General features: G+C 38.0%; 1 protein-coding gene across 2 annotated transcripts in view; it reads left to right on the top strand.

Annotated features, from left to right (window-relative positions):
* Nucleotides 1-17396, top strand: part of SLC25A21 (solute carrier family 25 member 21) — a 508996-nt gene that overhangs the window by 341506 nt on the left and 150094 nt on the right. For both annotated transcript variants that reach the window (XM_027111096.1, XM_027111095.1), the window contains exon 3: nucleotides 13607-13690. In XM_027111096.1, the coding sequence (XP_026966897.1) occupies nucleotides 13607-13690 (84 nt within the window). The remainder of the gene's footprint in view (nucleotides 1-13606; nucleotides 13691-17396) is intronic.

Raw genomic sequence — 17396 nt, 5'->3', positions numbered from 1 at the left:
ACACAAGGAATCACTTCCGCACCAGTCCCTGGTTGATTCCCATGTCCCAGTCCCAGTTCCCGGGAGACCAGGAGACCTCATTACACCTACTTGTCACACATGGTCTCTGTAATAACCCCCCTCCGATATGACACATGTCACTTGGCAGTGCTAACAACCAAAGCCCTCGGTGAAGCCAACATAAAAAAAGGCATCTGTTTATGCCTTCAAATTTCTAGAATGTTTAAACTTGGGATTTTAAAGAAAATTTTGTTTATCTTATTTATATATAAAAGTGTGGTATCTTGAATTGTGTACTTGTTTATCTGTATACATAAAACTTTCAGAAATTGTACAGCTTTTTAATTCTCATGATAGCTGAAACTCAACCTGACACAAGTAATATTAATATATACATATATATATGTATATATTTGAACCAATCTTCATTGCAGAAAGTTCTCTTGGCATCATATATTTAAAGTTGTGAATTTACTCACTTCATCATTGAAAATACTCATTTCTCTCCTTCCTTTATTTCAAAAGTTGTCTATGTTCAAGGGAATGAAAAAAACAGGGAATACCTTCCAACTCTTCTATAAATTATATCAAGATTTCTTTTAATAGACATTTCAAAGTATGGAATTGCAGCTGTCCTGCGATTTCTGCCAGAATTTGACCTAACACACATGAGTAAGAGTTCCAAAAGTATTTGTACTGGGAAGTAGAGTGTTTTACAGTGGTTCTTCCCTTTCTTTCTTTCTTTCTTTCCTCCCCCCTTCCCTCCCTCCCTGCCTCCCTTCCTTCCTTTCTTTGTTTCCTCCTCCAAAAGGGCTAGTGTAGTACCACCAGAGCCAACAGAAAGCCACAGTGATTTGGCCAGATTTCTGAAGATATATACATTTTTCAAAAGAAATTTTCATATTTTCTCAAAGTTTTCAAACTAAACATGCATCTATGAGAATCTAAATAACAGACACTTATCACTAGTCCATAATGCAGAAGTGGAAATCAAACACAAAAAAACAAGAAGGGCATTTTATTTCAAGAAACAAACAGAAACTAAATCCACAAAATAAATAGGGGAACAGAATGAAGAAGGGATCATTATGGCTGGGGTCAGCTGTGCTATGTGTCCTCATCATCCTCATCATGTTATATTAGTTCTTGTTTGGCTTCCAGGAGCAATAGAACTCCTTATTAAGCCCTCAAAGTGAAGGAATCCCAGAGAGATAGGCACATGGCAGCAGGGCCATCCTCCCACCAGGAGGAGAGACTGTACCTGCCTGAGGTGCTCTACCTCACCGTGACCACGGTACCAGGGGAGAGAATACCAAAGGACATTGGAGGCTACCTGCCCCTTCCTCCTCTCAGGACGACCCATTTTCAAGGAAAGTTCAAACTCAGCCAGAGGCCACTTATCTCAGAAGCTCAGCTCTAGCGCAGAGCTGAGAAACAAAACACATGCAGAAATGGTCTCTGGACAGCCAAATTGCATGGTGTGCAGGGAAGGCTCTGATGTTCATGGACCTGACTCATAGTCTGGCCCCTCCAGTCCCTACTAAGGGTCATGACCAAGCTGGGTTATCTGGTCCTTAGTTCACTGCTGGGTGTTAAGTGATGAATTAAAGGTCATGGGAGGAACGCAGGAGAGAAAAATGGGAGAAGGAGAGAAAAGCAGGGAGAGTGCTTAGGGGCAGACACGCTGATGGGCAAGAAATGATAGCTCATTGCCTAGCAAGAAAAGATCGAACAAAACCATGTTGGGAAAACCAAGAACTAGAAAAGCACTATGGGGACATTAGGGCGGGGACTGGCCTGCCCATGCCTTGCAAGGCCTAATGAGATCACTGTGTAACAGCACAGGAGGGTAGTTCCTAGTCAAAGGGTCCCCACCAACCCCAGGCACTTCAAAAATGCTGTGTCGCATTCCCTGTGTACTGTTCAAGGAAGCAAGCAAGAATACCACAAATTTGGGAAGACTTGCCTGTCATTAATGTTTTAATGCTACATGTCTGTCTCCTATTAGAATGCAAACTTCTGTAAGAGGGTCAGTGTCTAAGTTAAGCAGTCTCACACCCAAGTACCCCATACAGAGTAGGCATTCCATAAATGCTAGTTAGCTTGAATTCTCTGTGAATTTCACCATTTCAGAACACTTTAGCTCTTTTATACTCAATGTTAACATATTACTTGTGAAGGGAGGGACTAAAACTCCAAATGTTTAAGTCTAATCTTCACGCTTAGAATTCATGATGATTAAATGAATGAGAGTGATTGGAGTTTCATTGGAGTCTACCAGAACTCACCGTAGCAGAAATTTGAAGGAGGGTTTTTTTTTTTTTTTGCGGTACGCGGACCTCTCACTGTTGTGGCCTCTTCCGTTGCGGAGCACAGGCTCCGGACGCGCTGGCTCAGCGGCCATGGCTCACGGGCCGAGCCGCTCTGCGGCATGTGGGATCTTCCTGGACTGGGACACGAACCCTTGTCCCCTGCATCGGCAAGCGGACCCTCAACCACTGCACCACCAGGGAAGCCCTGAAGGAGGGGTTTTAAACTCATGTATTTACTATAGGTTTCTCGCTTGGGTGTCATTTTATATGAATGTCATGTTTAGTCTTTAAGATTTTTGGAGCCTAGGTTAACCAAGATATCCGATTTTCTGTATCTTAAATTGTAGAACAGAGAGCTATTATTTAAAAAACTAATTGTTTTAAAATGCAAAGGTACATTTATGTGAAAGCTGCTAGTTGGAATTAGATGAGCATTTTATAAAATTAAATGACTTGAACTGTCTTGAAGTGCTTTGTTACCTGCCAAAGTACCCATCTATAATTCGGCCCGAAACATTGTCTTTTATTAAACATTTGGTTAATAAGTGGAGCATAGATTCCTATACAAGTTCTGTGGACAAGTTAGGCCTGCTCCTGGGTGGGAATAATTCACACATCTTTTCTATTGCCAGTGTTCTAAGTGACTTTAAATTATTTTTAGCATGTTATTTGATGATAATAATGAAACCACACCCTTCCACTGAGGCTGTCTCGAGTGTGGGTTCATGACATTGTCATCATTAAAAGTATTTAGTTGAGAGAGAGCGAGCAAAAGAATTTACAGAGTTATTAGATGGTGGCCTTGACAATATTCCCCAGGCATACAGTAGGCACTTAAAACACTTGAAATATGGAATAACGCAGATGTAGAGAACGGACTTGAGGGCACGGGGTTGGGGGCGGGAGGGAGGGGAAGCTGGGATGAAGTGAGAGAGTAACACTGACATATATACACTACCAAATGTACAATGGATGGCTGGTGGGAAGCTGCTGCATAGCACAGGGTGCTTCGTGACGACCTAAAGGGATGAGATAGGGAGGGTGGGAGCGAGGCTCAAGAGGGAGGGGATACAGGGATATATGTATACATATAGCTGATTCACATTGTTGTACAGCAGAAAGTAACACAACATTGTAAAGCATTTATACTCCAATAAAGATGTGGAAAAAAAAAACTCTCGGAAAGAAATCCCACAGAATAGATGCTAGGTAAATATAGAAATGTGGTTTTTTGGTCCAGAATGTATCAACCCAACTGTCTACAATGAGAGGGCTGAAAGGAATCACATGATGTCTTTTGCTCTTCAAAAAACATTGCATCTAAATTCTTCTACCAAAGATGTCCTGCCCACCTTCCCCATGCAGAGATTTCTCTCCATCCATAGTGTATACCCCGACAGGGAGAGATCAAATTAAATGAACACAATTGCCGTTCATTTGGCGATGTGTAAGTAACATTATTCCCTTGTTAACAAATGAAGAAGCTTGGCTTCAGAATAGTGATTTTACTGGTCCTTCACTGAACTTGAGAGACAAATTTCTAGTACAACTGGGAGACTTCAGGGAAACCTACTCCCTCCAGTCTGCTGCCTTTCTAGCTCCAGGCTGCTACTTTTTCTTTTTTAAGTGATTTTAACCCTACAAATAGAAGGAACTGTTAAACTAAGGGGTACCCTGAGATGAGATGAAAAATGTAAAAATGCAATCTAAGTTAAAAGTGATTTACAAATCAGCAGGATTATTACCATTTTGGGGTCATTTTCAGGTCCTGTCCACCTATGAAATGCTTTTGAAAACTGTGTTCTCATTTCGATCCGATAACTCACCCAAATCTTGGTAACATATGAGGTCAATCTTAGAATAAAAAAATAAACTTCCCTTGAAATTTTCCTCAACTCTGATAAGTATAAGCATGTTTACTTCCTTAATAGCCAAGTTTATTATCTCCATTCTTCAAATTTCTTTCTAGAATAAGCTTATGAATACAAAGAAACCACCCACTTCTTTCATCTTTCTTTCTTTGACATTATTGAAAAGCGTCCTTTCTTATCAGTACTAAATAAACTATAAAATAGGCACATTTGATCAGTTAAAATAAGATGGATTGTGTGTATTAGGTCTCCAGAGACTCTGTCTTGCCTGACATTCCCCCTCACTGGGACCCAGGCTTATGGTCTCTGGTGCATAATTAATTTTTGTCAAGTGGCTCAGTTCCCAGGGCAAGTAAGATTCGGGTAGATTTGACTGCTTTTGAATCCCCTGTTCTGGAAATCTTTTATGGAGACAAGAAACCAAGAATCTGAGTCTCATCCAGAGCAATGAGCAGAGGTTCAACAGGTAAGAATGATGCCATATGGTCCTCTGCCATGAGATAGTAGGTGCTATTGGTGAACGTTAGGGAAAGTTGTGAACCCAAGTTGGTGGGGGCAGGAAAGGGAGAATCAGAGAGAGAAAGAACATAGCTAACTTTTTTTTAGGGGGTTTAAATTTTGAAAAACTGACGTTATTTTGGGAATATGGGAAAACTATGATACTTGTCATGACTCTGGTTTTTTTGTTTTTTGTTTTTTTTTCCTTTTTGCGGTACGCGGGCCTCTCACTGTTGTGGCCTCTTCTGCTGCGGAGCACAGGCTCCAGACGCGCAGGCTCCGGACGCGCAGGCTCAGCAGCCATGGCTCACGGGCCCAGCCGCTCCGCGGCATGTGGGATCTTCCCGGACCAGGGCACGAACCCGCGTCGCCTGCATCGGTAGGCGGACTCTCAACCACTGCGCCACCAGGGAAGCCCGACTGTGGTTATTTTAATATTTGATTGCTGAAGTTGATTTAGCCCTCTCTATTTTCATCACCTTGGTAATGGATTTTATTTCCAATCTGTGATCCATCCTTCCCTCATTTCCCAAGTATGAGTTGGATTCATGCTAATCAACCAGTCTAATGGCCAGCCTAGGTTAATGTACTTGGGAAAATGTAGATGGATGTATCGGGGTGTGAGGTCATTTGTTGGCATTAAATGTGAATTTTAATTAAATGTAGGCACATATACACACATATGTATTTTCAAAGAGTGGCAGCACTATAATCTGATATTAAGCTTAGTTTTATAACGTGATTGGTATTTTACAAAGCAAAGTGACTGAAAGACATGCTAGTCAAGCTTTTGTTTAATTGAGACCAGTTTATGCTTGGAACATTTTAATCGTACAGCTCTGTCAATTAACCTGTTTTATTGCTTGTGGTTTAACATTATTAGATTTAGGTTGTTATATCTACTGATCATTTGTCTCTGACTTGTTAACTAGCATATCGTCATTAAAATAAATTGTAGAATTATATTGTCAGTGTACTTAGTTATTATCCCTTAAGTAATATAAACAACTGGAAGAACTTGTGCCAGATGGTAGCATAAACTCTCTTATCATGATTCATTTTACAATGTCAAATTTTACCCAGGTTCTAAATACTAGGAATACTATATGTCTTATAATTGTGTTAAGATGTACAAAACTAGATCTATTTCATCACACTATTCTGGACAAGTAGGTAAATGTTTATTGTAACAAAATTTGTGGTTAGCAAAATGATGAACCATTTACAGGATATTTAAGTGTACTGTTAAAGTGTGAACTGTAAAATGTACAGTCACAGACTATCAGGTTTTAAATCTTCTTGGCTTGTGAAATGAGACTGCAATTAGATGTGTCTAGGATCACAGGAAATTACCAAAAGTATAATCAGGCTATCTGGGTTGATCTGATAGTTCAGAGAGATAATATTTTTGAGGCTCTGTTCAAAAATGTGTTTGAAATTACACGGCACAGAAGATTTCCCTTGCTTTTGTGGCCTTGCCAAGATGTTATTACCTTATCTGTAGTAATTATCTTGGCTGACTGAGCACTCCAGGTTACATATTTCTTCAAATTATAAACTGTTCTATAATAACATAGAGAAATTTATTGGTCTTCTTTACAACATCATAGACGCTAAGCCAAAGCATAGCCCAGCCCACCTACTCCTAGTAAAGACATTCAGACTTTTAAACAGACAAAGGGCCTCTTTTCTTAATTTTTACCAGGTAAAGGTACCTATTTCTTTTATAAAGAGATTCTCTCCTAGGGAAATGACTGAGCAACAATCAGGAAAAGTATATTTCTTTTCCATGAATTTTCAGAATAATTTGATGAGTAGCCAAATATGTGAGTACAGCTTCTGAACTTCAGTCAGTGATCACTGCTGAGGCAGAGCCAAACTCGTGACCCTTGTGGATTTGTTAACATTATTTTAGGGTGTTAATTGATGCCAGGCCTAGACTGTGAACCCAACAAGCAAAGGCAATGCTTAAATTGCAGATAAACTAAATTCCTAGAATCTCTATTTAATACTTGTGTTCTGCCTTATTTTATAATTAATTACTAACATTTCCCTGCCCCCCACCTGTTCGTTCCATTCGTGGTCTGTTCATTGTTGGGTCTCCAGAACTCTTAACCTTGCCCCTTGTACAGATGGGTATCTCAGGAAATGTTGAGACAGAAATCTGCATCTAGAACTGTAAACCACACCCTTCCAACATGATTAAAGGACTCTTGTGCTTATCATGGCTAAGGCAACGTTGTATGGATTTTTGTTATATTTAATCTGGAGTAAAACAAAATACCCATAGCTAAGATTTTTTTTTTTTAATTACCACTCACAATCACCAGGGACTTAAAATTAGAACAAGAAAGCTATGGATATAGAGAAATGTTAGGAGAAAACCTTTCTCCCCAGCACTTGCTGAAGAAAACTGATAGAATCATCTCCCAAATCAGCAGTGTCAACTCCCCACCATCCGATGCTCTTTCTACAAGGATGACAAACGCAAAGCCTCCTTCCCCCTTCAGTTCAGTGGTTAGCCTTTTATGGGAAGGGGGTATTTCTTCTCTTGGGGCAGCCTCAGTATAAGGTGATTTTTCAGAGTACAAGAAACAAATATACATGATGGGAATTTTTCTAAAGATGTGCTTTCTAGGGCCTTTTTCCAAAGTTCGTAACATAGGCGTGTACACCTAAATTTCAAAGGCTCAAACGTGTCTTTGCGTGTTCAGTGACTTTGCCCATGCTCAACGAACCAGTAAGCGTGCAAAAATACTCTAGGAGCAACATCTTATTTCAGTAAGATAGGCTAATTACAGTGAATTAAAATCTTTATTTAATCTTCCTACAGTTATCCTTTTAATGTGTTCTGTAATTGCAAACCTTTAGTCTGTTAATCTCTGATTCACTGGTGGGTTTCTTAAGTGTTTATTAAGGCGCACATGTAACATTCTGGTAATTACTAATAATCTTTGTTCATATCACATTTACAAAGATCTCTGCAGGGAGTTTCATTAGGCTCATCACCACTTATTGTCAGTGTACAATTTTTATTAACAGTCTCCCACCCTTATAAAATATGGAATTTGGAGCTTTACAAAACACAATGAAATGTCTCTTCGAGAGAAGAGACATTTGTTATGGCTAACAAGCTCAAATATTAAGTCAGTGTGTCACCGTCCCTTCAAAATCAAAGTGTCCTCTAATGTCTGTGGTGCCATTTTACCACTGAGGAGAAAGGCAAAGAGGAGTTAAATTACAGTTCTCACCAGTTTACACTATTCATCGGTGACAGCACTGGAGCTGAAACTGGTGGCTCCTAGTCAATGTCTCAGTTTCCCAAGTGCCTCACCTCCTTTGACACAAAGGTGTAATTTTTACGTAGCAGTGCATTATGGTAGCATAAAATTCCACTCAGGAAAAAAACAACCACTGAGGGCTATCTCCGGTGGTAAAGGTACCCCTGCATCCCCACCCTAAACAAAACCAGACCTTCGCGCCACCTCCTTGAGAGCTGAAATCCCTTTAACAAGGGACAAGTTCTGGAAGACGGCATATCAAATTAAAAGCCACGATAAGGATAAATGATTGGTGTGAATGCTTTTCTGAGAGCAGGGTTGAATAGGGGAAGGTAAGAGAGAGCATGAGAATACTCTTGGACTGGAAAATGATCTGGAGGTGATGCTAGAAATAAAACCCACCTATCTCACTGCTTTGCTTAGGATTGGTGGCAATGCCAAAGGGATGGGTTAGGATGGCTTTTGCCCCCATTCCCAAATCTCCATCAGTTCCCAACCCTAAAGTACCGCAAATAATCATATGATCTAACTAAAAAGCAGAGCATGTGCTATGCAAATATAGCTTCAGGACAAATCTTATCACCTACCCCAATCGGACTCTGCAACTCAATTGCTGCCCTTCATGTAAATATATAGATTACATATACATATACATGTATATATACATATATATATATATATGTGCATGTGTGTGTGTGTGTGTGTGCGCGCCCTAAAGCCTCCACTTCCCAGTATAGACTCCATCAGCCAACAGTAGATGAAGATGATAGATGTAAAGTTTACTTTGGAAAATAAAGGCATTGCATAAATGTGAGATTTAGGAATTTTCAAACAACCTCATTCTACAGCTTTTAAGGCAGTAATAAAGTCATTGTATTTCTCAACACGTATCATTCTTATGATATCTTAGGAAGTGCTCAGACAAGCTGAATGCCTAAAGTGACATTTCTAACAGTGCTAAGAGTCAACAACAGACTTTGGTATCACTGACTAAGCACACAATCAAGTCGGAGGAAATAGTGCAGTAATGGTTCTTGACCAGTTTAAAGAAAAATATTTCAGTGAGTGAGAACGTTCTTTTGCTTCTAAAAATATGCTTGTACATTTGCTCATGAACATTGAGCAGCTCTTCCTTGCCCTGTCGTAACCGCAATAACTTGCTTCATATTTATGGTGTGGTGGATGGTAGGGCTGTTCCCTCCCAGTTTTGAGAGTGTGTAGCACCAGGCTCCCTGGCTCCATGGCAGATGGGACCACTGGCTGCTGGGCAATGGAGCGTAGGGTTTGAGCCGCACTCCTTTCCCTGTGTTTCTTTCTGACCTGATATTAGGCACTGAATATTTCTTAAGTATTACTCCATTGTCCAATTTGCCCATTTGGCAGCAAGTTTTCATTCTAATAAAAGAAGTTCCTCAGATGGAGATTCCAGATGTGGCCAAACTGCTTTTATTAGGACAATGGGAAAGTCCAATCTTTTCTTCTAGATATCTTGATTGTATTTAGAGTAGTGTGGCTTTGCCTTTGTAATTTTACAAAGAGTTCTATTACGTAACTGGGAAATTGTCTCCTCGAGCATAGAGAGAATTTGTTAGCACAGAACGCAGCTTGGAAAATGCTGATGTAAAGCCTCAATTCGAGAGAAACCTTTTAAGTTGCTGAAATGTAAGAGACGAAGAAGGAAATTGCTGTTTTACATGATTGACCAAAATGCACTGTAATTATATCAACTTGAAACAGATTCCTTAGAAGAACTGATAACTCTGTGATCAGAATAAGTCATGTGTAGTGGAACTAAATACAGCATGGACTTTCTCTGCAGAGTGCAGACACGCCGTAAGTGAGATGTGCAGTAGAAGTGACAGCTGTACTTGCCTTTGCCTGTTTAATGGGACCTCTAGCTACTTTAGGATAGTAAGGAATGGTGGGAGGCTTTACAGAGGAATTAGTATGTACCATGCCTGACCATCCTTTTGCATTGCTCTGCAACACGGCTTGTGGACTCTCCTCGTGTGATGCTATTTGATGTTGCCGCTCCTGTTTGTAATGAACACAGCATCACTCATCAGACAGTCAGCTTCTAAATGGAACACTCCTCTAAGATTCCGCTGACTGTCCTTGCTGCCTGTTTTAAAGTGGGAGGGTAAGGTTTAATCACAGATATTTAGCCCAAATATATCCTTCCCGTTTTCCCTCTTCCCTCTAATGTCACTGCATAATATTGATACTATTTTCTGTCAGCCATAGATAAGATCATCTCCAGTAAAAGTAATACTAGTGTTTATTCAGTGCCAGTAAAACTAATTGTCTGACATTGATACTCTGAAATACTATTCCTAAACATTATTCCTTGCATATGGTAATCATCTATTTGTACATCTCCTTCACATAACTATAAACTTCTAAAGGGCAGGATTATTTCTTATTTCTTCATAATGCCCCAAATAGTGGAGTACCTAATACATAGTAAGTATTCAAGAACTCATTAACTGAGAATAGTGGATTGGAAATATTATCATCTGTTGGATTCTGAAAAAAGAAAGAAATTGCAACTAATGAGTGAAGTGCCTAGACTTCCAATAGCCAAGTTAGATAACTAGTTAATTAAGAAGTAATTGTACTCTGTATTCATTTTTGTGTAAGCTGACAGAGGACCCACCTTGGTATTACTGGTACATGCAGACATCATAGACAAAGCTGATGTCTCTAACCCCATCAATAAAAGAGGAGCTAAGGTCAATTTTCTTGCCATTAGGATTCACTTGCTTTGGTCCCTCTGGTGACTCACAGTTCCTTCTAGGACCGGGTCACATGACTGTGAGATGGCCACAGAGTTATCTGAAATGCTCCGCTGAGGAGCAGGAAAAGGCCAAACGCTCTATATTGGTCATTGACTTTATCTCATAAACACCCTCCTCTAACCCGCTCAGGTCTCCATCCACCCTGAGCAGCTGAATGCCACCAGCAGGATGCTGTAACATCCATCCTGAACGAAACACTGGAGGTTGTCATGGTGGGAGATCTTTTCTTTCACTTCTATTAAAAGGACATCTTTCCCTCTCTCAATTCCCCACCTGAAATGCTTCCTCCTGGCTTACTCTTTTTGCCTCTCTGAATCCTATAGGACCAGCTTAAATCCCTTCTCCCTCCTGAGATCCTTCCTGATCCTCTGCAGAAAGCAGTAATTGCTCCCTCTGATGAACACCTGGGCAACTTGTGCTGATGCTACTTGACATTTTGGATATTTTCCCTTTTATTGTAAAAATTTTTTTCTCATTTATTTATTGGGTTTCTTGAGAGTGGGGATAATGCCCTGGGTTTTCGTAAAACCTATAGCATCTTATTTCATATGGCAAATATTTAAAAAATACTTGGTAATTTGGGAGAAAAGTATCCAGAAAGGAATTTGACAGGGGGAAATGCACTTAATGAAAATTATTACAGATATTATGAGAAAAATCTATAAGCATGTAATGTTTTTATAATATATAAAACTATTTTAAGTTATTCTCTTGAAAGTTAGACATAAGAAATTTTTCATACCCAACAATGAACGTAGGTTACAAATATACAAATGCAAAGATGGAGATTCTTTTCTGAATTAGGATCAAAGTCGTATTTTGGAAATCGCTCTCTATGTTCCAAGATTATTTGTTGTATAAACTTACCTGTAGTTATTCCATTGTACTGTTTTGTGTTTAGCATTAGTTAATTCATTTGTATCCCAAGTCCCAGATTATCTCATCTACATACAGTAGTCCAGAAATACCAAACGTGGTCCACCTACCTGACCATCAAATCATGTTCTCGATTCTAGACAGAACCGCTTACTGAGTCTTCTAGGCCAGTGGTTATACACACACCAAATGCACCTCTGGATCCAGAACAGTTTAAATGAGTTAGTCATAATGCTTCATGATCTTCTGATAAGCTCCATGCAATTTAAATTTTAGGGATACAGTTCTTGCCTAGAAACTAACCTCCTAAAAATGATCATACTAATAGAGATGTAAGTTTGACAAGCAAAAACATTACGAATATTTATGACATTTTAAACTTTGGCAGTAGTAAGTCTAGGGCAGTGGAATATTACTTGCTGGGTTGATGAGGATCAAGAGAGGATCATGTTGAATGTATCATTTAAAAAACCCATTGATTTAAAGAAAAAAACAATCACCCAGCAAGCACACCTCTTTTATTACATTTGTTTCCTCCATTCATATTCTGGCATCATTATCTTCACCCAGACTATCATAATTGCCTTCATCATCATTCTGCCCTCCATACTCCCATTCTAATCCACCCAATCAGACAATAAATATTTTATTAGGAATTTGTATATTTCAGGTACTCTACTGGAAGAATCAACTCCTTCATCTCAGGACGGCTACTCTCCGCACAATCACGTTCAGCACCTCTCCACTTCACAAACTCAAATGTAATCCAGCCTCACTTTCCAGTCTTATCGTCTACTTATTCTGTTCATATGCCCAATCACTTCAGTCAAAGCAAAATATTCACACTTCTCTGTGATATATGTGTTAGTTTTCAGCATAATTCCCTGGGGCCTAGAACTATAAAATAAATCATTCTCAGAATTAGAAGTTGTGTTCATGTCATAAATCTAACAATCTGAGAAAAGCATCTTAGAGTAGACAGTATTAGGGGTGTTTCTGAGAATTTCTATTTTAAAAGGCTTGCTAAAACTGTGGAGGGAAGTACAGAAGGAAGAAGGGGCTTAACTTAGAATTGGGACAAGAAGGTTAAACACAAGGAGTAGGCAGCCTAAAGAAAAGCGAAACTGGAGAACTGGGGTGTAGGGAAATGACAATACTTGTCATAAATCTCATTAGAAACAGACCCCAGGGAAAGACACAAAATACGTAAGACCCTCACACCGGGAACTTCCACATTTTGAAGGCTAGAGTTCTGAGATGCATGATCATACCAAAAACGAAGAAGAAAAAAAGAATTTGGCTTTCTAAAATGGGATACGTCTTTATTGCGCACAAAATACATGCAGAGCACTGTGCTTCTGTGAAGGTCCAGGTAACCTGAACTACCCCTAGTGACCACTCTGCTCTATCATGAAGTACTGATAATAAATTGTATCACGGTATGACCCGAATTCTTGCTCTAAACGCAGGCTCCTGTCTGCCAGAATGAATTCCAAATTCATAATCAGGATCAAAGTTAGGCCATATTAGCTGCTCTGTATTTTTAAACTTTGTATTAAATTACCATCAAAGAGCACTAATTAAGATAAGAAATAGAGCTACTTATTTGTTTCATATGCATCTTCAGATTTCTGAATTATGCATTAAAACAATCTATGACATCTGTGTGTGCTTTTCGCAAAAGAAAAAAGCATAAATGCCTCAGGGTGCATCTGCCTAGCTAAGAAACAGATGAAAACAACTCTTTCTGCAGTTCTATTAAAGTACAGAGAAATATCATAATTTTAAAGGCTACAAAAATAAGGTAAAGATTATACAAGACAAATAAATCAGTAAAATCTGTAGCAAAACCCAGAATATTTTAGATTAATCTGAAAAGGCTGAGTCTCCTAAGACTTTGAAAAATGAGAAAAGCCATTTGGCAAAATCCTTAACTTGGATTTTTTTTGTTTGTTTGATTTTGTTTCTAGGTTCCAGATTCAGAGATGTGCAACTGATCCAAACAGTTACAAAAGCTTAGGACACAGCTTTCGAATGATTTTCCGCACAGAAGGGTATGTATGGTTCTTATATATAGTCTCTATGTTGATGTGGGCATTTTAATATATTACTGCACAACGTGTTTTCTCATTTTGAATGATTTCTTTTCCTAGTCTTAGTAGGGAAAAATATTTAAAAGGGTGTCTTCCTATTTTTGTATGTGTTTTTCTGGATAATACGGTTGAAAATTAAATATGTATATGATAGAAACTACCACAAAAAGGATGTTAATAATATCCTTTATGAATAATAGTTTGATGACTAGAGGACAATTTTTATTTTGTGCTATTGAGGCTTTTTAAAGTTCTTATAACTGGGGATATCTAAATGTGATAGTTCTTTATTTTGATTCTTAAATATAGCGCCCAAATGTGTTCCTTGTTTGCATTCTGGTTTATGAATATTCAATCAAAACATATCTTTATCAAAAATTGATGTGTCAGGTTCATCATCCTATCTATTAGATGATCAGATAAATAGAATATTTTTGTTACATAAACTAAAATTGTCTTTGATGTATAGATTCAGTTAAAGTCTTTATTGAGCATAATTTTCCAAAGGATATTAGATGTGCTTTTTGAAGTTGTTTTCATAAGAGAATTGGTTGAAAATAATCATTATACCAAAAAGATAACAGTAATAGTAACAACTAGTACATGTTTAGCCTCTACTATGTACTAGGAATTCTCCATATAACTCTTAGAGTAGGTTCTGTTAGGAGCCATTCCAGTTGGACAGATGAAGAAACCAAGACTCAGAAAAGTTAGTAATTTTCACATATCTGGTAAATCTTGAAGCTGGGACTCAAATCCAGTGAGCTTGACCCCAAAGCCCATGCTCCTAACTCTGTAGTTCACTACCTCTCTTAGCAGATTATACTGGGGCTACTCTTTTGCTAATTAAACATATGTCATTTATGTCGTCTCATGCCAATAGATTCTTTTTAACAACAGCATAGTAATTTATTTACCTACATACTGCAGTTTATTAAATTACTCCCTTTGGTGGCCCATTAGGTTGTTTCCATATTTTCACTATTATAAACAATAGTACAGTATATATTCTCATACTGTTTTTTCGCATTTATGTGTGTATGTGTGTGTGTATATATATATATATATATTTCTATTTTTAAAAATTGCTATCAATGGACTTATAAGATCAAATGATATGCACATTTTATATCATAGATGTTGCCAAATTATCTTCCAAAAAGTATGTACTGACTTTTATATCCTTAGTATTTGAGAGTTCTTACTTCTCCACACCCTCTCAAACACTGGACATTATCAGTCATTATTTGATATATCTGTCACTAATATGCATCTCCTGTTTATAATCTAATAAGTGAAAAATAAAAGTGTCTTAATAGTATTCCTTTGATTGTAACTGGGGTTGAGCATACTTTTATATCATTAGGTATTCTTTCTTTCATGAATTGCTTATTTTGTGTCTCTCGCCCATTTCTCTTAGGTTATATTTTTTAATTAATTTGTAGGAGTTCTGTATATATTATAGGTACTAATCCTTCAACTATTACATAAATTACAAATATTTTCCCCAACTTGTCAGTTGTCTTACAACTATAGTGTCTTACACCTTTCAGAAGTTTGTGAGTTTTGAAGATTGTGATTTTGTGCTTATATCTATCTTTTCCTTTGTGATATCTGACCTTGATGACACATTAAAAAAGAAGGACATCCTCTAACCCCAAGATTACAAACATCTACGTCTGAATCTTTAATCCATCTGTGATTTCTTTTTTTAATGTGCAGTATGGCATATAGGAATTAAATTTTATTTTCAAATGGTTATTCAGTTGTCCAAACACCACTGCTGAAAAAATCCATTCCTTACTCACTAATTGGAAATGCTAGCTTTTTTGTATATTAAACTTCCACATATATATCAGCTAAATTTTCTATTCTGTTTCTCTATTTCCTATTCTGTTGCATTAATTTATCTATCTCTATGCCAGTATCATACTGTTTTAATTGTTTTATCTTTTGAGTGTTTCAGGAATATGTAAAAATATGGCCTGCAGTGTAAAGTCTAAATTCCTTATCAGGTGTACAGAGCCCTTCCTAGGACAGCCCTTGCTTCTTCCAGGCTCATTCCTTGTGCGCAGATCTGTTATATAGCGTGCACCACCCTGATTTATTGAGCTTGTTTTCTGTCTGTCTCCCCTCTCCCACCCCAAGAATACATTTCCCTGAGGCGCACGTCTCATTTCCCTCTGTTTTCCCTATCCCTGTGTTTGGCACTGAGTAGAGATACTCAGTAAATGCATGTTGAACAAGTGAATGAAAGTCATCACACCAACATCATGATGATGCAAAATGAAAAAGAAAGATGATAATTCTTGCTATAGACCACTCCCTCTGAAGCTATGATAATGATCCTGAAGGCTGATTAAATATTTTGAGGTCATCTAGTGACACAGAATCAGCAAATTCTTGCTATTCCTCTGGTGATGTGGTACCTAAGTGTCATTGATAATATGCCCGCATTTATGGCGGTTGGGATCAAAATCATGTTCATTTTACCCAGTACATATATATATAATTAAAGAAACCATAGTTTATTATATAGTCAATAAATTATCTCTTTCCAGTAAAACAATAGCGTCAGCATTGCCAAGTTCTGTAAACTGTAACAGATATCTCTGAATTGGATGTGGGAGTTCCTTAGCCAGACTCTTCATTTCAAGTGTGTTTTAGGAAGAATTTGATGTTTCTGCTTTGATATCAAGTAATGTAACAAACATACAGTATGTGTGGTCCCTGCATAGTAAAATTGGCCTTTTCCTCGACTGTATGTTTAATTGCTTCTAAAGCAAATTGACATTCTTTCTGTAATGCCTTTAGATCTGGACATGTTGTTAGCAAAAGTCAGAAAGCTCCAGTCTTAAAGATGGAAATATTTGTAAAAATACCAAAGAGAAAGCTGCCTGTTATTTTTGATACAGAGCAAGAGCATTTCATAGCCTTAAGTTTAAAAAAAAAAAAAGAGGAAGAAAAAAGAAAAAAAAATCCTTTTAACACATGCTGTGTTGAATTTTTTTCCTAGCAAAACAGTTCCTTTTGATTTTCTTAGTTAGCTTTTACAGTATACTCTGCTTTCAAAGATGGTTTTTCACTCAGGTGCGTAGAGGCCAGTTTGCTCTGTGGCCTTCAGGGAGGATAGTGCTAGTCAGTTTGACTATTAACAATTAAGAGAGCTCATCTGTTCTGGTTCTTCTTTTTTTTGTTTGTTTTTGTTTCTGTTTTTGTTTTAGGAAGAACGCAAGGGCCGCGAGCGCCCGGGAACCCCCGGCCCATCTCCTGATTCTTCTTATCTAATTCCCCCAGCCCCTCAAGTTAAAGGTTTTGAAAGCTAGTCCTTTTCTGTTGTTTAAAAACATTAAAGTCTGTTAACACACTTAGAATCTGCACAGAGCTCCCATTTCCCCACTGTAAGAAAGTGAAGTGGTATTGTCACCATTCTTAGAGATGCAATTCCCCACCTCTCAGCCCAGAATTCACATTTCTAAGAGACAAGAGCTCAGTCACATGGTTCTGAATCCCTTTACTGCTTCTAAGATTTTTTTTCTTCTTAGAAGCATAGATACATTGTGCTGTTATTAAGGACATAGTTTTTCAACCCAGCTTTACAGAGGTGAAATTAACTTAAGTTTTTAAAACTAGGCCTTCCAAATTGTGAGTAAGGATTTCTGTTATG

The sequence above is a fragment of the Aethalodelphis obliquidens genome, unplaced genomic scaffold, assembly GCF_003676395.1.
Source record: "Aethalodelphis obliquidens isolate GAN/ISIS:26980383/991018 unplaced genomic scaffold, ASM367639v1 scaffold10, whole genome shotgun sequence".
In the NCBI taxonomy this organism is placed as follows: domain Eukaryota; kingdom Metazoa; phylum Chordata; class Mammalia; order Artiodactyla; family Delphinidae; genus Aethalodelphis; species Aethalodelphis obliquidens.
The sequence above is the reverse complement of the archived record's forward strand: the minus strand, read 5'-3'. Positions and strand labels throughout refer to the sequence as shown.